Source organism: Xiphophorus couchianus, chromosome 14 (genome assembly GCF_001444195.1).
Source record: "Xiphophorus couchianus chromosome 14, X_couchianus-1.0, whole genome shotgun sequence".
NCBI classification, from domain to species: Eukaryota; Metazoa; Chordata; class Actinopteri; order Cyprinodontiformes; family Poeciliidae; genus Xiphophorus; species Xiphophorus couchianus.
This window is the reverse complement of record NC_040241.1, coordinates 8,274,310-8,295,492: the sequence shown is the minus strand read 5'-3', so window position 1 is coordinate 8,295,492 and position 21,183 is coordinate 8,274,310. Positions and strand designations below refer to the sequence as shown.

General features: G+C 43.3%; 1 protein-coding gene across 1 annotated transcript; it reads right to left on the bottom strand.

Annotated features, from left to right (window-relative positions):
* Positions 1 to 5,466: 5,466 nt before the first annotated feature.
* Positions 5,467 to 20,886, bottom strand: ankrd46b (ankyrin repeat domain 46b). Its single transcript, XM_028038971.1, has 4 exons — positions 20,736 to 20,886; positions 16,531 to 16,873; positions 14,006 to 14,164; positions 5,467 to 6,539 (listed from the first exon to the last, which is right to left on the bottom strand). The coding sequence occupies exons 2-4, from the start codon at positions 16,839 to 16,841 to the stop codon at positions 6,323 to 6,325; spliced, it is 687 nt and encodes a 228-aa protein (XP_027894772.1). The 5' UTR covers positions 16,842 to 16,873; positions 20,736 to 20,886; the 3' UTR covers positions 5,467 to 6,322.
* Positions 20,887 to 21,183: the final 297 nt, after the last annotated feature.

Below are 21,183 nucleotides of genomic sequence, written 5' to 3'. Positions count from 1 at the left end.
TACACCCCGTTGAAATGAATAAACGCGTTTATTCTATTTTTTTATGTTTGCTTCGATTACTAAAATTTTAACTGCCACATCTAAAGAGAAGGTGGTTTCCCTGACAGATAAAATGCTGCTGCTGACAGAGCTGGAGGCTGACTGTAGTTTTTAAACGGACTACAGGAGCGAGGTGGTCGCTGATTATGAAGTTATGAAATAATTTGCTGCTATTTTACTAAATGAACCCTGATCATATCTGACTGGCTGCAGGCTGTTTTAAAGCGCGAAGAAGCTCGGAGGGCTCCATTTTTCAATGTGTTCAGATCTAGAATTGTATGAGAGATAAATTATTGTCATTCAACAAGATCTTGAGAAACATTTATGTATGTAAATTTAGTTGATTACTGTAACAGTGTCTTCGTAGGTCTGCCTACAAAAAGTCCATCAGAATGTCATGAAGTGGTGCGGTGGGGGGTGGTGAGGCAGACGCAGCGGACCCAGGTAAGATGAATAATGAATTTTAATGATGAAACTCAGTCCAAACAGGCAGCACGCACATTAGACGACGAATTGACAAGACATTGACAAGGACCCCACGAGGAACAAGGAACACAGGTGGAGTTAAATACACAGAGGGTAATCACAGAACGAGACACACCTGGGAACAATCAAGGGGAGGACAGGACAACATGGAGACTCAAGGACACAGAAAACTCCAAATTAACACACAGAAAACACAGAAGTCTACTGAAGGCCTCTGGCCCCTTAAGTGTTTGAATTGTAACACAAATATAAAGATTTAGTGTTTGTTTATTGAGCATAACAAAGCTATTACACTCTATTTAATGATTTCAGCAGAGATAAATAAAAGAATGTAATTTCAGTATAATTGTAATTTAATCTACTTCGTAAAAGTGCAAAAGTGTCCCTCCTCTGTCCTCGTGCCTGACACGCTACATTCTTTTCTTTTTTTTCCAAATAGACATTAGAGAGGAGAACATATTCATGCCTGGATATAAGGGTGTGGCAGCTTTGTGCTCAAAAACAAATTCCTTTGGAGGGGAGAGGGTTTTTTTTCCCCGCTGTTTTGATAGGCAAGGTGCCATCCTGCTGCTCTGACCGAGGCTGGACTCTGAGGAAGCCACTTATTCTGTCTCTGTTTCTTCCTTTTTTCAGCCTGTCTGCCTGGTCTCTTACCCTCCTGCCTCTTATTATTGCATCATCACCTCACCTACCCAGCTTGTGTCAGTAAGCGAGCAAAGAGCGGAGAAAAAAAAAAATCTGTGTTTATGTCGGCAGTTGAAACGCAGAGACGATTTACACGAGGACCTGAGGTAGTAAATGGTTGGAATCCCAATATTAAAAATAAACCTCAAAGACAACTAGTCAGCTTTGTGCCAGGCTATAAAACAATATTTTATGAAAAGACAATAACAATGATAAAAAGGAGGCTTCATAATCCAATGTGAAAACAAGAAAGAGAGTACAGGTGGCCTTTCAGGAAGTGTGTGAGGTCACTATTATTTAAGTATTTTTTACATGGTAGAGGAGCATGTAGGCGGACACCGATAGTATACACTAGACCTGAATGATTTGGGGTTTTGTACATCAATAGCATGAAAGTTGAGGGAATAATTTTCCTACTTGTTTACTGTAGCATAATGACCTGCAATGTCAAAGGAGACAATGCGTTTAATTTGGAAATCTTACTTTGGACATTTCTAATGCTTTTAAGTAATATTGCTAACTAATATTGGAATATCCAATTAGAATATACCAAACTTCTGATTGGAATAGTAATTTAAAACTGTAGCTGCAGTGATAATTCTCAACATCGTTCACTAATATTGTGATCATTTCTTTTACCTTTGATCTGTTTTCACCGCTCTGAGAATAAACAGGTTTCACTCACAAAACAACCATCTTTTATTTACCTGGAACTACATTATTTAAATAAAATAAAGTTGTAACAGGTGTCATCCTACAAATCTCTTTAATTGACTACGCAAATATTTTCTGAACAATGACTCAACCATCTACCCAGGTAAAAGCAGCCCAGGGCATAAAGCGGGAGGCACCGCCTCTTCGCTCCTCCCTTCTGTGTCCCTGTCTCCCTCTCTGGTGTCCAAAAAGAGCGTCATTACTCTGCCATGTGGATGCGCGCAGCAAGGATGGCTTCGGCACGAGCAGCAGGTTTCTTTGCGTTTCTTTTCTTTCTCGCTGTCCGCCTTCATGCTACGGACTGCATGACAGTGATCGTAGGAGACCAGGTTGAATTTCCTGTGAACTGCGAGCCGGGTGAGACGGGGACGCTGCTGCGGGACTTGGTGGATGAAGGCCCCCGGCAGGTCGCTGCTTACCAGAGCGGTCAGTGGACAGCGAGCAGAGAGTACAGAGACCGGATGAAGAGCAACTTATCAAAGATTGTTCTCACTGGCGTGCGGTTCACCGATGAAGGACTCTACGAAATGACCTGCTCCACGTCTGGTACCAAGCGCGTCCAGCTGGAGGTCGTTTATGCTGTTGAAAAGTCCGTGACCCGAGATGATGACGTGACGCTCCCGTGTTACGTTAAAACGATGGGGGGAACTGGCTTAACTGGTCGGTGGGAGAAAAACGGGGAACCTCTGTGTGTGAAGAACTCCATTTCTGAAGGCTGCAGCGAGACACCTGCCGACAGACTGACTGTGTCCACTGACTGGATCACTAACGGAGATCATTCTCTGACTATCGTCCGGGTTCAGCCTGAGGATGGAGGGGATTATTTCTGCTACACCCAAGATGGGAAACAATCTAAATCTGAAAATCCTGCTGCTGTTAGACTGACCGTCACTGAGAAAATGACTCATCAGATGATCAACAGCACAGCAGCACCTAGAAATGTAAGTAGCTCAAAGCGACCAGTTTATTCTCTAGGGAGAATATAAAAACTTTAGTGAGTCTGACTCTCTGTAAACTTCCCTTTCTCTCTCTTCCTCTGCAGCAAACTCAGAGTTGTGCCGAACTCACTCAGCCTTGGCAGATCTCCACTGGGGTTCTCGCTGCGATCCTGCTGCTTGTTGCTCTTTATTATTTGTGGCTTTGTGGCAAAAACCGCTGTGATTCTGGAAAACTTTACGAGCTGGAACACAGAAGCTGCCATGCATCCAACTCTGGCGAAGCTACAACAGGTGTTTAAATAGATCCGATTATTTATTTTATTTATCATTGAAGTTCATAAATCCTGCTCATTTTTTTCTTGTAAGCATTTCTAAATAAAACTATAAACCATGTAGTTTGGATGTGGATCTTTTTTATATTTGTAAAGCTGTCAGCTCTTAGACAAAACTGTGGCTCCTCACAATTTTGTATCCTGTCCTGATGTTATGCTGTTTCTTCTGTTCTAAGAATAGAACAGGCAAACGCACTTACCCTATTAAACGGGCGACTTCTGCAGCGCTCAGAGGTGAAGTTCTGACAGACACATTTATTTCTAAAGCTACTAACAAGCACATTTGCAACAGCATTACGGTGATCACTCAGATAATCAAACATGCAAATACGTCGCATCAGTTTTTAGCTGCCTCGTGTGCCTCGTCCACGTCTGTTAGCAGAATTAAAATGATTTAAAACATTGACTATAACTGCCTTGTACCCTTTCGGACGTACATCAACAAACTGTTGAAGGGAAAAAATCATGAGTCACACTCAGCCATGCGCAGCGCCCTGAATCAAACTCTATGTCAGAGCTGCATTTTTGTCTTTGATGAAGAGATGATGTAGAAAAAGATTCGGACCAGGACCAGACGGGAAATGAGGTGGTGGCATTTTCTGCATTCCATGTCACAGAGAAAAGGGACGCCAGGAAAATCTCTCTGCAATTATCAAAGAAGATGCCTGCATATGCAGTTTCACGACCTGACCGTCACTGAGAAAATGACTCATCAGATGATCAATAACAGCACAGCAGCACCAGATGTAAGTGACTTTCTACGTTAAGTTTATTCTGTATGAAGTATAAAATCTTAAGTGAGGCTGAATGTCTAAACTCCCCTTTCTCTCTCTTCCTCTGCAGCAAACTCGGAGTTACGATGAACTCACTCAGCGTTGGCAGATCTCCACCTGGTTTCTCTCTGTGATCGTGCTGGTCCTTATTTCTGCCCTCCTTTACTGTGGTATCAAATTAGGGTATGATTGTGTAAAACTGCACGAGGGGGTAAAAAGCAGCGAGCCTATATAATGAAGCAACTATTAAGTAGACAGGGGTTGCTTGTCATACAACCGTCATGGATACCTGTCAAGGTATTTCCCGTTTTGGATGGGAAACCTGTTTTCTTGGGCTGTGCAGTGACTTGACTCTTCACCCCTTTTAAGACTGTCAGCTCTCAGACATAAATAAAGATCTTTTAAGGCTTCCCAGTTTGTATTCTTTGCTTTTGGTTCATTAGTAATTTTGAAAAACAACAGGTATTACCATGCAAATACAACATGTAAAGAAAATGATAAACTCATGTTTACCATTTCCTGTTTGGCGAGTGCGAGGGAGATGGACATCAAACTCGAGGATGGTATTTGTTTGCACCCAGCTAGCAGCCACATCTGAATGTTAATAGAATTGTAAGATGACATTTTAAGTAAAACTACCTTGTAGATATATTTAGGTTTAAAACATTCAGGCCAGATGTCTAAGATTGAAGGGCATCATGGGTGTGGCAGAATCAAAGGTATGGAAGGTATGCACGTGTGGAAGAAGAAAAGCAGGTTTAGCAGCATTTTATTACCGTTTTGTGATTGGAAGGATCTCAGAGATGCTTCCAATCACACAACTCAACTGTTATGTGGAGGAGACAAGTTGTCAGAGGCAACCAAGAGAATGTGCAGTTTTGCAAAGTTTATATGCTGGGCTATAGTGACCCCACTATAAAGACCCAATGTCACCTGTGGAAAAGCTTCTCTGGCTCTGCAAATATTAGCCTTAATATTGAAATTATACTGTTTGTATGGAAGGCTTCCCAACTCATTTGCATAACTGAAGTGTGTTGCCTCCACTGTATATTTGGGTTTTTAAGTACAAGGGCCTCCAACACATTTGTTTATATACCACCAGCAATACCAGCTCTAAATTGATGGCGAAGAGTACAACTTAGCTAAATGACTAAACATTTAATATTCAATTTCTAAACATAAATAAGACTCAGGAAGCATTGTTCTTGATCACTACAATTGTTCTTGACTTCTTTTTTTTTTTTACAGTAGACAAGGATGTACTTTAAATGCTTTATTTATTTAAACCCCTAACCTAAATGACTACCCACAATGCTTCTCCATGTTTGCTTCTGGTTCTGGGGATGCAGAGCAGAACCAGAACCAGAACCAGAAAACCTGAGAGATCTGGAAGATTGATACAACAGCAGCAGATACTTAATGTACATAGCTCTATGCCATTAATCCCATTAAAAGCTGAATATTTAATTTCTAAAACTCAAAAACACACAGGAAGCGTTGTTGTTAATCACTACATTTGTTCTTGACTTTATTTTCGACATTAAACCAGGAGGTACTTCAAAGGCTTTATTTACAGGATATAGCAAGAAAAAAAGCAATCAGATAAAATGAATATACAACAAAAGCAACTGATCTGCATTAATAACCCCATGATAATCCTCTACATGATGGTCATCATAGTGTTAAGTGGACTGAAACAAAGCTGCATGCTTCATTAAATGGACCCTTTTGGTCTAAAGAAACAGTCAAGGTGCTTTTCTGAGTATTTAAACAAACATCACCTCTACAGGACGGCTGTAGGTCACTTTTAGTCATCGCAGCAAATAAAAAAAAGATTTTAATGCTATTTGAGTTTCAGGCAATAAAGACAAAAGAGATGCAGAAGTGTAATAAACATTCAGTATAAAGAAAATGAATAGATAATAAATAATAATAAGAGAACACTGTCAAAATAAAGTTACAAACACTGAAATATACAGATTGTAACAGGAAAAGGGCTGTTGGAGAGTTAGTGTGTCGAACACAACAGGAGCAGGATGATTCTGGATGAGTCGAGCTTCAATCGTTCTCTCTGCAGATTCAAAATTTAACATAATAATGAAACTGAACTAAATGTTCTCCTGCCTCTCAGTGAAATAATCAACTCAATAAGTAAAGGCAAATATCAGAGGAAAATTTGTTAAGATTCTTGCTTTTTAGCTGACAGGATAAGATGATAAAACTGAATCTGGGCAGCAGATAATTCAACTTCGTTTTTTTTGTTTTTGTTTGAGCTGAACTTTGACTCAACATTTCAACCTTCTTCCCTCTATGCTGTTCCTTTTCCACTGTCGCCACTTCCTCGTCCTCCTCCTCCTCAGTGAACCAACTCCAGCTGGCTGCTGGAGAAAGGCAGCACCCCGCTGACGTAGTAGGCGATGCCGAGGGACAGGAGGGCGATGACCACCAGCAGCAGCAGGACCCTCCAGAAGCCCAGGTCCTCCACAAACTCCTGCCAGGTGGTGCGGAAGCTGGACAGGACGCCCTCGCTGCTCTGCAGGTTGGGGTTGAGCAGAGAGTGGCTCTCCATCGCGCTGGGACACAGAAGAGACATGCTGACAAAAGGACCACCAACACACAGACAGCTCTCCTAGAACTTCTCCCATTGGTTGTCAAAGCTGCAAATGTGACTCGATTCTTTCTTGGTTCCAAGCTCCAGTTTTTCCCCCCCAGTTGTTACGGCGTTCCAGTGAGAGAGAAAAGACACCTGACACATGTTGCTTGCAGCGTTCCTCACAACAAAGAGGGAAGCTAGTGACGAGTGTTATTTAAGTAACTTGTTCCAATTCTACAGTTGTAAGCCAAAAGACTTTAAAAAGCCTCCACAAACTTATTCCATTGGTTGAAATTTGTAGAGATTTGAGGGGGTTTTTTATGTGCTCCTGATGTAATATCCTTTACTATATTTTTGTTCCATGTTTTTATGTTATTCCGTACATTTATCACATTTTATATTGAAGTTTTTAAAACTAAAGAAATGGAGAGAGTTGAAGGGTAAGCTAACACCACACATAGCTTTTCCTGCTCCTCATCCAGCTCAGTATTGTCCTTGTTAATTTCATGTAGGTAAAACTTTGTTTCCCTCAAATGAATCCTGTTTCAGACCAATTGTGTATAAATCATGTCTCATTTGAGGTTTGTGGTTTCATTTGAATGACTAGCGTGCTGCGCTTCATTATCTACTTAAGCTGTTCATGAAACCTCGATTTATTTGCTTTACAGTGGAATGAACACGACTGATAACAGTTTTGAATGCCAGGCACCTGAAAGGGCGTGACTATCTTTTGTCGTCACGCCATGGATGGCTGACTAATACAGTGTGTGGAGAGAAAAAAAAGATTTACAGTAGGCAAAATTATAAATTAAATTACACTGAAGTGAAAATAAAAATTGAGAATGACTGAATGTGCGACTTTGGATATTCACTGATGCATTCAAATGTTGATGTTGTCATGTTGAGTTTTACTTTACGAACCCACATGCAAGAACACAATCAGAGAGAACGATTAAGTGCACAATAATCAGTTTATTGAAGTCAGGGGAGGGGTCAGGACGCGACTCCTGGTGCTGATGACCGGGTCGTCTTGCTACCAACAGGAGAAGCAGGGTCAGAGCAGTGAGGAGAAAATCCTTCGGGAATATTCCAGAGTCTGTCTTACTTGGAATGAGGGGGGTTCCACCAGAGAGGGATCGACGAGAGGAAAGGGTGGACACACGAGGGGTGGCTTCTGACCGGTAGCACCGACAGCGTCGAGGGAGGACACAGGAGGTAGGGAATCCACAACGAGGGGAGCACAGGCGCACACTGAACTCGGGGAGGACTGCTCTTCGCCAGAACCGTGAGAGAACAGCAGGATATCTGACGAGGAAGACAACAAAGGGTTAGAGCGGAACAGATCACAGAGAGCCTAGTTCTGGAACGAGTTGTTACCGAAGTAAGCAAACACTCAGGCGATGAGACGGAGAGGAGCTGCTGCTTAAATCCATAATCCACGCCCTCCAAAACAAGCTGCAGGTGTGTAAACGGGTTGAACTCAGCAGCCTTCCAGGGGCTCTGTCTGTTGGCGACCTCTGGTGGATGTCATGAGGAATGCCAGTCCCAACGGCAGGAAAAAAAAACTCAAACCAAAAAAAACCCAAAATAAAACGGAAACAAAATGCAGACCCTGACAGTACCCCCCCCTCAACGGACGCCACCTGGCGGCCGAGCAGAGGATGAGGGCTGAGAGTCCCAATACTCCCTAATGAGGGTGTTATCCACAATGAACGATCCAGGGACCCAGGAACGTTCTTCAGGGCCGTAGCCCTCCCAGTCGACGAGGTACTGGTAGCCCCGACCCCGCCGCCGGGAGGCCACTAGCCGACGGACGGCAAAAACGGCGTCGCCCCGCCCGTCCAGAGAGGGAGGAGGGGGTTCGGCCGGAGGGCAAAGTTCACTGGAGAGAACAGGTTTAATGTGGGACACGTGGAAGGTCGGGTGGATACGCATGGATGAAGGGAGTCGGAGTCGCACAGCCGCGGGACCCACGAGTGCCAGTATCTCGAAAGGACCGATGAATCTAGGGGACAACTTCCTGGACATAGATTTAAGGGGAATGTCACGTGTTGACAACCATACCTTCTGCCCCACGGAGTATGTCGGGGCAGGGATCCTACGTCGGTCAGCGAGTCGTTTATTACTGGCGGATGAGTTGTTGAGGGCGGAGACGGTGTCCTTCCAGATCTTGTGACTCCTGCGAATGTGGTGCTGGACCGATGTGACAGAGATGTTACTTTCGTCAGCCGGGAGGAGAGGAGGTTGGTATCCCAGGACTACTTCAAAGGGAGAGAGACCAGTAGCTGCAGACGTGTGGCAGTTATGTGCATACTCTACCCACGGAAGGTGTGGAGCCCAATCATCAGGGTTGGTAGAGGTGAGACATCGCAGGGCGGCCTCCAGCTCCTGGTTCATACGTTCAGTCTGCCCATTGGTTTGGGGATGATACCCGGAGCTGAGAGACACCCTGGCTCCCAGGGCGGAGCAGAACTGACGCCAGACCTGCGAGATAAACTGGGGCCCGCGGTCGGAGAGGATCTCCTGGGGTATCCCATGCAGCTTGAAAACATGCTTGATGAGTAGTTTAGCTGTCTGAGCAGCGGTGGGTAGTTTGCGTAGGGGGACAAGATGACAGGCTTTGGAAAAACGGTCGATGATTGTGAGAATAGTGGTCATACCTTTGGACCTTGGGAGTCCGGTGACGAAGTCGACAGCGATGTGGGACCATGGTCGTCCTGGTATGGGTAATGGCTGTAGGAGGCCAGCAGGGGGTCGGTTGGACGACTTGTTGCGTGCACAGACTGCGCAGGCGGAGACATACTCCTTAACGTCCTTGTGTATTGATCCCCACCAAAACCTGCGATTGACCAACCCTATGGTGCGACTGACTCCAGGGTGAGCGGCGAACTTGGAGGCATGAATCCATTGTAGGAAGCGGGCACGGACAGCGGAGGGAACGTACTGTTTACCTGGAGGACAGGCTTCAGGAGGAGGCTCGGTCTGGTGCGCTTGGCGGAGGATGTCCTCCATCTCCCACGTTACTCCTCCGACTGTGCAACTAGGCGGGAGAATGGGAGCCAGGCTTTCCTCCGAATCGTCAGGGGAGTGTATCCTGGACAGAGCATCTGGCTTTACATTCTTTGAACCTGGACGATAGGAAATGGAAAGGTTAAAGCGTGCGAAGAACAGAGACCAGCGAGACTGGCGTGGGTTGGATCGTTTAGCTGACTGGAGGTAGGACAGGTTCTTGTGATCGGTCCAGACTAGAACGGGGTGTTCTGCTCCCTCCAGCCAGTGACGCCACTCCTCCAAAGCCAGTTTTATAGCCAGCAATTCTCTGTCTCCCACATTGTAATTCCTCTCAGCTGGAGAGAGTCTGCGGGAAAAGAAAGCGCAGGGGTGTAACTTCTGATCCTGCGCAGTGATCTGGGACAGAACGGCCCCCACCCCAATATCGGATGCGTCAACCTCCACTACAAACTGCCTGCTTGGGTCGGGTTGAACCAGGACCGGGGCCTTGGAGAACCGCGACTTGAGTTCAGTGAAGGCGGCCTCGGCTTGTGGAGTCCAGCTAAACACCCTCTTTGTGGAGGTGAGAGCTGTGAGGGGGGAAGCGATCTGGCTATAGTTCCGGATGAACCTCCTGTAGAAGTTGGCAAAGCCTAGGAAACGTTGGAGTTGCTTACGCGTTTCAGGCTGAGGCCAGTCCAGAACTGCTGCGATCTTGTCCTCTGCTGCTCTGATCTGTCCGCTCTCAAGGACGTACCCCAGGAAAGTTACTGATGGGCGGTGGAACTCGCATTTTTCGGCTTTCACATACAATTTATTTTCTAGTAACCTCTGGAGAACTAGACGGACGTGTTCTTGGTGCTCCACCAGGGTCCTTGAGTAGATAAGGATGTCATCTAAGTAGACAAAGACAAACACATTAATGAAATCTCGGAGGACGTCGTTCACAAGGGCCTGGAAGAAGGAGGGGGCGTTAGACAAACCAAAAGGCATGACCAGATACTCGTAGTGCCCCATAGGGGTCTTAAAAGCGGTCTTCCATTCGTCGCCCTCCCTGATGCGTAGTAGATGGTAAGCGTTTCTAAGGTCCAGTTTCGAAAAGACGGTTGCCCCTTGAACAGGTTCGAAGGCAGAGGAGAGCAGGGGTAAAGGATACTTGTTTTTGATGGTGATTTGATTTAGGCCTCTATAGTCGATGCAGGGCCTCAGAGAACCATCCTTCTTCCCCACAAAGAAAAACCCAGCACCCAAAGTGGAAGACGAGGTACGGATAATACCTGCAGCGAGGGATTTATTTATGTAGTCCTCCATGGCCTGGCGTTCGGCCCTGGAGATGTTATACAGTCTACTGTTAGGTAGAGGGGCCCCAGGCAGGAGGTCGATTGCACAGTCATATGGTCTGTGAGGTGGTAGAGAGAGGGCTTTGTCCCTACTGAAAACAGTGACGAGTTCATGGTACTCACTAGGGACGGCGGTGACGTCGGATGGATCCACCTCATCCATCGTGGAACGTGTGGGCTGCGAAGGAACAGCGGAATGGAGACAGGTGGTGTGGCACTTGGAAGACCAGGAAGTAATCCGTCCCTCAACCCAATCTATCTGGGGGTTATGCTTGAATAGCCAGTTGAATCCTAGAACTATGGGGGAACTGATAGTGGGAAACACATAGAAAATGATCTCTTCAGTGTGGTTACCAGAAATTAGCAGGCGTAGTGGCTTGGTCCGGTGGGTTATCTGGGGTAGACCCTTCCCGTCCAGGGCAGCGACACGGAGAGGAACTGGTAACGGTTCAGTAGGCACGGAGAGCTGGTGAATTATGTCGGAACTGATGAGATTTTGTTCGCAACCGGAATCAATGAGAACTGACACAGAAAGTGAGTCATTGTTGGCGAATAGGGTGACAGGGAAGGTGAGACGGGGTTTAGGAGTGGACGGTGCCGGCAGTTTCCCCGCCTTCACTGCCGGACCTGCGGGTTTAAACGTACAGGACAATTAGCAATCACATGGTTCGGCTCACCGCAGTAAATACAGAGCTGGGAGCGTAACCTCCGTTTACGCTCCTCGGGTGTGAGCCTTGTGTTTCCTATTTGCATGGGTTCCATACATGGGGCTGGGGAAGGAGGTGAGTGCTGAGCAGAAAGACGACTACTGGTTAGAGAGGTGCATGGAGAAGAAACTCGACGGGTGCGTTCCCTGGCTCTAGTACGGATTCGGTTGTCCAATCTTATGGATAAGTTTATGAAATCGTTCAGGGATTCTGGCTCATCCAATGTGGCTAATTCGTCCTTTATCTGCTCGTTTAGCCCATGGAAAAAGGCGCTCTTGAGAGCTACCATGTTCCAGCCAGATGCGGCCGCCTTGATCCTAAAGTCTATGGCGAAATCAGAAACACTCTTCTGCCCCTGCTTTAACCCGTGCAAATCTCTGGAAGAGGATGTTCCTTCCGTCTCCTGGCAAAAGACCTGTTTTAACTCAGTTAGGAACTCGGGGTAGGTACATCCATAATTAACTGCGGTGGTAAACCGGGCTTCGGCCCACTCTAAGGCTCGGCCCGTCAACAAGGATAAGACATAAGAAATCTTACGGTCATCATTGGGAAAACTCTGTGGCGAATGGTTGAAGACAATGGTGCATTGGAGGATAAATCCTGTTACCTTCTTGATGTCACCAGAAAACTTATCTGGAGTTGCCGGGCGGACCTCAGAGAAGCCGGAGCGGACGAGCGGATCCGGGGCTAATGACGGCGCGGATGGGGAAACAGAAGGTTGATTTGTGTCCTGAGGTAATGAATTCTGTAGGAAATTTGAGAGTTCAGTTAATCGTCGGTTAGTTTCAGCTTGGCGATTTCCCAGCTCTCTCAGAGCTGAATCGTGGAGCTGAATGAGGGCTTGTTGGTCTGATAACGCTCCTCTGATCGCGTCTGCGGAGGTCGTAGCTTGGCCTGAGTGTTCTGTCATGTTGAGTTTTACTTTACGAACCCACATGCAAGAACACAATCAGAGAGAACGATTAAGTGCACAATAATCAGTTTATTGAAGTCAGGGGAGGGGTCAGGACGCGACTCCTGGTGCTGATGACCGGGTCGTCTTGCTACCAACAGGAGAAGCAGGGTCAGAGCAGTGAGGAGAAAATCCTTCGGGAATATTCCAGAGTCTGTCTTACTTGGAATGAGGGGGGTTCCACCAGAGAGGGATCGACGAGAGGAAAGGGTGGACACACGAGGGGTGGCTTCTGACCGGTAGCACCGACAGCGTCGAGGGAGGACACAGGAGGTAGGGAATCCACAACGAGGGGAGCACAGGCGCACACTGAACTCGGGGAGGACTGCTCTTCGCCAGAACCGCGAGAGAACAGCAGGATATCTGACGAGGAAGACAACAAAGGGTTAGAGTGGAACAGATCACAGAGAGCCTAGTTCTGGAACGAGTTGTTACCGAAGTAAGCAAACACTCAGGCGATGAGACGGAGAGGAGCTGCTGCTTAAATCCATAATCCACGCCCTCCAAAACAAGCTGCAGGTGTGTAAACGGGTTGAACTCAGCAGCCTTCCAGGGGCTCTGTCTGTTGGCGACCTCTGGTGGATGTCATGAGGAATGCCAGTCCCAACGGCAGGAAAAAAAAACTCAAACCAAAAAAAACCCAAAATAAAACGGAAACAAAATGCAGACCCTGACAGATGTATTCTTTTAAATACATATATATATAAAAGATTCTTTAGGGCATTGTCTTCAGGCACATTGGCACAGCAGTGACCTGAACACCATTCATTTGTCCTGCCATGTGCAGATGGTAATTTCTGACTCTAATTGGTCATCAAATTAAATGTTATGCATGTGACCAATGGGATTTGACCTGCACTTTATTTCTGACCAGAAAAGAAAAACTTTTATCCCGCAGGAACTGTATATAACAAAGACTTTAAGTGGCTTTGAAACCAAGACTTTTTTGTGCCGCAGTATAAATAAAGACCGGTTAACTGTTTCAGTACCAAAAATAGGCAAACAAACCTCACTTTAATGCATTTTCTAATTTAATAAAAATTACCGTAGTAAGTCAGGACTTTGTAGAACCACCTATCGCTGTGATTAGGAATGAACTTTGAGTTTAGATTCAGAATCCTCAAATGTAAAATAGCTTAAGCTTCAGCTCAGTCATGTTTGATTTTTCTTTAAAAACAAAAAGGCAAAAAATAAAAAGTAAATTTCACAGAGAGCTACTTTTATTCAAGCAGATTTGCTGTCTGTTATTAAAAGCCCCTTGGAAATAGCCACAAAATACAGTAGTTGTTGCATGTATTAAAACTAAAAACACACAAAGTTTACTTGGAAATATGTGAAAAATTCTCTCACTAGACCCTGCAGCTTTAATTTGCAAATCAAGTTGAGCCTGAAGTTATACCCTGTTTTTCAGTTTCTGACTAACCCTCTCCTCTCTACCAGTCCTCCTGATGCTTACCTCTCACTGTCGGCCATCTGCATGGTCTCCAGTTTGGAGTGAGCCCCTCTGTTGAAGCCTTTCACTTCCTGTTCCTCCAGGCCCTCCAGCAGGCGGATGGCGTCCTTGTTGACGCCCCGTCTTTTGGCCAGGACCAGAGGAGTCGAACCATTGTGGTTACTGTGAGGAAGAGCAGGGCGAAAAAAAGGAAAGAGATGAGAAACTGAACCTTTGAACTGACTCACAGTCACATTATCAAAACAACAAGGAGAATTTCTGCTCAAATGAACCGACCTCAAGCAGCAAACCCACACACAAGTTTATTAATGACAACAATGCCAGATGAAGATGAACAAGTCAGATAAACAAAAGCAAGACAGTCATCTGTGTCATAGCTGCCGGCTAGATAAGAACAAGCTGATTTCACTGGACTTATTTCGAGCAGTTCTTAAAGATAGGCAACAAGATTCTATGAAACAGTGTCATTGTTTTTAAATTGTTTTTATTGTTTTATACTTGTGCATATGTATTAATTGTTTTTATCTTGTAACCAGGTTGCTATGTATTGCAAATTTTTTGCCCAGGTCCCTCTTGAAGATGAGATCTAGATCTCAACGGGTTTTACCTGATTAAATAAAGGAATTGAACAAGCGCCAATTTGTAAATATAGAATTAGTGATCCTTTCACTCCATGAACTTATTTCAACAAAGTATTTCCCCTGAAGCCGTAGCAACTCATTAGAAGAGGTTTCAGTATAAGGATCTGTGTGTAGAGTCATGTAACGCTGATTGTTTAAATAAAAAGAACTACTAGTGTTGTTTCTCATTTGAGAATGTGAAGCGCATATCATGCCGTCCTTGAACTCTATCCAAACACTGTGTAAGCACAAGAGGTGTCTGGTTTCATATTCTACCACAGGAAAACCACTGGAGGTTCAAACAAGCCACTTTTCTGGCCTTAGAAAGAAGATTTGAACCCAAGATTTGTGTCTGTACAGCTATGTTCTGCAATCCATTACAAACCAGTAAAGCTTTGGTTAAGGACCTTTGGAGAAGCATCTACCCTTTCTATCATGGTTTTAATTTTTTTTCTACAAGAAATAACATGACAATTCGACGGTTGGTCAGATTTCCAAAGTTACCCGCAGGTTTAGGGGATGATCTCAAGACTATTCAAACTGAAAAACAAAACCACACTTAAATCCTTAAAGCCTCTGCTGTGGTTTACACATGACAAATGTGTAGTTAAAGTGAAACCGCCCGACTGAAATATGAGACCGTAGCTGTCACTTCTGCTAAAGACGTTTGGAATTGGAATTATTTATTGCTAAATAAGAGACGATGTTTTCCTGAAGCATCTTTTCCATATTCTTACATCCATCTCTAACTCAAAGACCTTTAGACCCCACAGACATGTGGTCACTGTGGGCTTTAGGCAACGTTACAGTTCAACCAAATGACCAGGTATACCATTTGAATTTCAGAGTGGGAATGTTTGACTTTAACATATAAAACATCCTACCAAAACCTTCACACTAATAGTTCTTTAGATCTAACACACAGACATCTTTCATGCAGTCCAAGTGCATTCCATAATTTGCAGATAAAGTAAAAGGCATCATGTGGTTTTGATAGTGTGATGAGGTTAATAAATTGTAGGTATGAGAAAGAAGATCTCTGCATGCAGCTGGCTTATAATGATCAACTCATCTGTTCTACTGGCAGTTTAATTTAATGAGTACAAAATAAGCTCATGATCTGGATTTGTATTACTAAAGTCCCATATTTTTGTGATATATTACTAGCTGAGTTTGTATAACAGCATTAAAAACCTTCACTTCTTTTTTTCACTTTGTTTTATTTTTGGCTCATCTGGCCTTTATTTGAAAGTGGTAAGACAGGAAGGAAGGGTAATGTGAGAGGAAGGGCATGCGGCAAAGGGAATCGAAACTGCGCAGGTCACGTCGAGGACTAAGATCTCCTTATATGGGTTCTGCTTTACTTCTGCGCCACCAAAGCACCCAAATGCTGTGGTGGCGCAGAAAACTCCTCATTACTCAGGAGTTTTCTGTTCAGAACTCAGAGGCAGCCAAAGAATTTTTTTTTCTCCCCATTTTGACATTTTTTGGTTTGCATTTCAGACACTAACAGTTCAGTTGTTTTGTCATTTATCTAAAACTTACTACTAATCTGAAGTGCACAAAAAACTGAGAATGTTTTGCCATGGCAACGTCAGAATTGCTATGGACTCCCACACATGGCAGGTTGGTAAATGTGGAGTATATTCTCTTTACACACATTCATCCAGTTAGATGAAATCCCACTACAAGAAATACACTTGACTCAGATACTAGTGATCTGAATATAAGTCTTGTTGCAGCAGGTACCACATAAATGTTGCAACTCAGCTGCAGTTTCAATATTCAAAGCAAATGGGTGACATTATGAAAACAGAACAACAAAGGAGGCAGTGATTGAAGTTGGCATTGGAAGACACAGGCGAACCCCGACAAATAAAAGGATGTGTGCAGCTGCCACATTCTCACCAGATATCGATCTTTAACCCGTTGGACACCAGGAACTGTATGGTATCCACGTGGCCGCACAAGTGCAACGCCGTATTCCCTTGGTAGTCCGTCGCCAGCAGGTCGGCGCCGAACTTGTGCAGCAGGCGGCATATCTCCACGTTGCCGCGGGCGGCGGCTAGGTGCAGGCCGGTGCGGCCGCGGTTGTCGCGGATGTTGGGGTCGCAGCCGGTCTCCAGGAGCCTCTTGGCGAACGGGAGGTCGCCGTCGATGCAGGCCTGCAGCAGAGGCACGCTGGTCTGCGACGAGTCATTGATGAAGACATAGGACATGTCCGAGTGAGTGTCAGAAAAGTCCAGCGTACCTGAAATCGCAAAGCAGACGTTTAAATGAGCTTCAGGGGAAATGAAACTGCAATATGCACTGAATGGATTTGTATGAGAGGACACTTGGGATTAGTGAAATGCGTTGAAATTTTGTTTTAAAAAAGTGTCAGAAGTAAAACAGAAGTTGTATTTTCATGGAATAATTATTATAAAAGTTGCATCAGCTTTTCAAATGGAGCTAAAGACAGTTTTTTAAAATTAGCTGTTTTTTCCCCTGAACGTCAATGAAAGTGATGCTATAGCTTGAATATCTGGAGAACAGAACATAATATTAATATATCTACTACTGTCAAATCGTGCACCCATTGCAACCTTAAAAGTGTAAATTTAGAGCAGTCAAGTCTGCTTCGACGTCTCCCAAAAGTAATTACCACATTGAGGAAAAACCCATCCTAATCTAAAGACAACTCATATCACGTCACACCAAGTTTTATTTGTTCCACTTGCTTATTGACCTGTTTATTGAAATTATAAGATTTTATATTTTAATTCTATTTTTATATGTTGCATTCTTTATTTTTTGTTATCTATGTAGCCCTGGCCTGAACTCTGTTAATAAAGCTAGCCTGACTGACTGAATGTTGCTTAACACTGTATTTCATTTACAGTCATATGAAAAAGTTTGGGCACCCCTATTAATCTTAACTATTTTTATTTCTAAATATTTGGGTGTTTGCAATAGCTATTTCAGTTTGACATATCTAATAACTGATGGACACAGTAATATTTCATTATTGAATTGAGGCTTATTGTACTAACAGAAAATGTGCAATATGCATTAAAACAGAATTTGACAGGTGGAAAACTTTGGGTACCCTTATTATTTTATTGATTTGACAACTCCTAACTACTTTTCACTGACTTACTGAAACACAAAATTGGTTTGGTAACTTAATTAAGCTTTGAACTTCATAGACAAGTGTATCCAATCATGAGAAAAGGTGTTTAAGGAGGCCAGTTGCAAGTTGTTCTCCTATTTGAATCTCCTCTGAAGAGTGGCATCACAGGCACCTCAAAACAACTCTCAAATGATCTGAGAACAAAGATTGTTCAACATAGTTGTTTAGGGGAAGGATGCAAAAAGTTATCTCAGAGATTTAACCTGTCAGTTTCCACTGTGAGGAACATGGTAAGGAAGTGGAAGACCACAGGGACAGTTCTTGTTAAGCCCAGAAGTGGCAGGCCAAGAAAAATATCAGAGAGGCAGAGAAGAAGAATGGTGAGAACAATCAAAGACAACCCACAGGCCACCTCCAGAGACCTGCAGCATCATCTTGCTGCAGGTGGTGTCACTGTGCATCGTTCCACAATTCAGCGCACTTTGCATAAGGAGAAGCTGTTTGGGAGAGTGTTGCGACAGAAGCCTTTTTGCAAGCACGCCACAAACAGAGTCGCTTGAGGTTTGCAAAAGCACATTTGGACAAGCCAGCTTCATTTTTGGAATAAGGTCATGTGGACTGATGAAACAAAGATTGAGTTGTTTGGTCATAAAAAAAAGGCGTTATGCATGGCGGCAAAAAAACACAGCGTTCCAAAAAAAATACTTGCTGCCCACTGTAAAATCAAATCTGGTGGAGGTTCAATAATGCTTTGGGGGTGCGTGGCCAATGCCGGCACTGGGAATCTTGTTAAAGTTGAGGGTCGCATGGATTCCACTCAATATCAACAGATTCTTGAGAATAATGTTCAAGAATCAGTTACGAAGTTGAAGTTACACCGGGGATGGATATTTCGGCAAGACAATGATCCAAAACACCGCTCCAAATCTACTCAGGCATTCATGCAGAGGAGCAATTACAATGTTCTGGAATGGCCATCCCAGCCCCCAGACCTGAATATCATTGAACATCTGTGGGATGATTTGAAGCAGGCTGTAAATGCTCGGCGACCATCAAACTTAACTGAACTGGAATTGTTTTGCAAAGAGGAATGGTAAAAAATCCCTTCATCCAGGATCCAGGAACTCACTAAAAGCTACAGGAAGTGACTAGAGGCTGTTTTTTTTGCAAAAGGAGGATCTACTAAATATTAATGTCACTTTTCTGTTGAGGTGCCCATATTTTTGCATCTGTCAAATTTTGTTTTAATGCATACTGCACATTTTCTTTTAGTCCAATAAGCCTCATTTCAATACTGAAATATTACTGTGTCCATAAGTTATTGCTTGTGTCAAATTGAAATAGCTGTTGCAAACATCCCAATATTTAGAGATAAAAACAATTAAGATTAATAGGGGTGCCCAAACTTTTTCATATGACTGTATGTTGATCAGGTTTCATTTTACAAAAAACTTTTTTTATGACCAAAACAAACAATTTTACATATTTAAACACGTATTTTAAAACTGGACAGTGTCAGTCAAATTGTGCGCATTTATGCAAACGAGGAGTCCAGGGTTTACATACTAAGGAACCGGTGGCAGATGTTCCCAACATTTAGTTTCAGTCTGGTGTAAGTGCATTTCACACTTACACCAAGTCTTTTCTAGACTGTATCCTGCATACTTCACTACAAGAAATATAAAATGAGTCTAAAATACAGTAAGTACCTGTTAATTATCAAGGCCCTACAGGGTGGGAATGACTTTGTAGCATGTAATAAGTCTGGTGAAGCCAGCAACTCAGCCACAGTTACTTTTCACAACAGAATTTCAGGAAAACGGTTGATAAAGTTAATTTCAAAATAATCATGTGAGTGAATTAAAATATTTGCTTAAAATAATAAAAAAAAAGACCATTAAATTATGGAATATGTCATCCCAATACACTTTAGCTTATCCCTCTTTTTATGTGACACAGTCACAGTCTGGCTGTGAGTGGAAAAATTCATTTCAATTAATAAACAAAAGGATCTGTCTAGATTCTTGCACAAAATTGAGCCTCTTTATGAATGTCGTGGATGTAGAAATTCAGAGGATATTTACGTCTGTGTTTTTCCTGTGAACGTTTGCAAAGTTATTAGTTAGCTAAGGTTTGAATGCAGATATCAAAACACTTTCAATTATAAGAAATGGGTCAACACTACGTCACTACACAGCACGCTAAGGCGCAATGTTAGACGCACTTTTTGTGAACCTTAACTTCCTTAAAGTGACGAGTTGTAAAGTCTGACAGCAAAGCCCCCAGAGCAGCAGCGTTGTTAAATAAACAGGTGGAGCTAATTTAGGCTAACAGCGCCTCACAGAGAGGCGTTGTGGTTCTGATGTTTACAATCCTATGCGGTCTGTGAAGGTAACACAGAAAAGCTATCACACAAACGAGGGTTTCCCCAAAAGCAAAGGCGCAATTTGGCTGAACTGAGATTATTTTTTCCCTCTTTGGCCCCGGAAATAGGTTATTTATTGCACCAACGCTGGGATTTAGCTATGTACCCTTCCTTATATGCTATTAGCTGATATAAGTAGTTTTTACGCGCTTTTCTATAAAGCTGACAAACTATTAAATGCCATAGTTTTAACAACAACACATTTATACTGTTTAAAACTGTTAGTGCAAAGCTGTGTGTAATATGTTTGGTTAAGGAGAGCAGAGCTAGGCTAGTTGACGGAAGCTAACCGTTTAGCAAAAACATGAACAAAGACAGAATATGTGTCAGGTTGGAATTAAAATGACTCCTTCTATGTTATTTTTTGTACTCATGCCCTATTATGACATCAAGTGGAAGACACCAGCCTGCTACCCCCCCAAAATATGTAAATAATATAGCCTGCGAAGCTAATTTAAGCTAGCAGCTAACAACGAACCGCCACAAAGCCAATAAAACGTCGTCCTACAGCTCAAACACATACATGAATATAATGGTCATTTAGACCATTTGTAGGCTGTCGGTATTGCAACTGACCTGTTTATAAGTTTCCAAATTAGTAGAAAAAAACTGGACGTCGCTGTTCTTCAAGCTAACGTTGCTGGCTGTGTTTAATTTCTGTTTAGTAACAGAAGATGAATGAACTTTGTCGCCATCTACTGTCCAGGATAATAGTACTGGCGACATCTACTGTTACACTTGCACTTTCATACAGACAGACTAATAATTATTTATCAGTAATTTCTCTTACTGGCGTATGCAAAATTTTTATGTATGGATAGTACAAGTTTTGATGAATTTCAAGAATTACCATATTACTATATCGTAATAATGCGATTATATCTTTATGATTTTTTTTATGTTAACTGACTTTTTCTTCATGTAAGGCGAAATTGGTTTGAATTACATCGACTCAAAAGTAAAACCAGATAAACATAAAGGGAGGGCTGTGAGTAGTTTTGGTTTTAAGCTTGAATTCACAGAT

Excerpts from the sequence above, each read along its gene's own strand:
- ankrd46b (XM_028038971.1), bottom strand. The coding sequence starts at position 16,841 with ATGTCCTATGTCTTCATCAATGACTCGTCGCAGACCAGCGTGCCTCTG. Across the intron at positions 14,165-16,530 it reads GGGTTAAAGATCGATATCTG|TAACCACAATGGTTCGACTC; the intron begins GTGAGAATGTGG and ends TCTTCCTCACAG. Across the intron at positions 6,540-14,005 it reads CAGATGGCCGACAGTGAGAG|CGCGATGGAGAGCCACTCTC; the intron begins GTAAGCATCAGG and ends TCTGTGTCCCAG.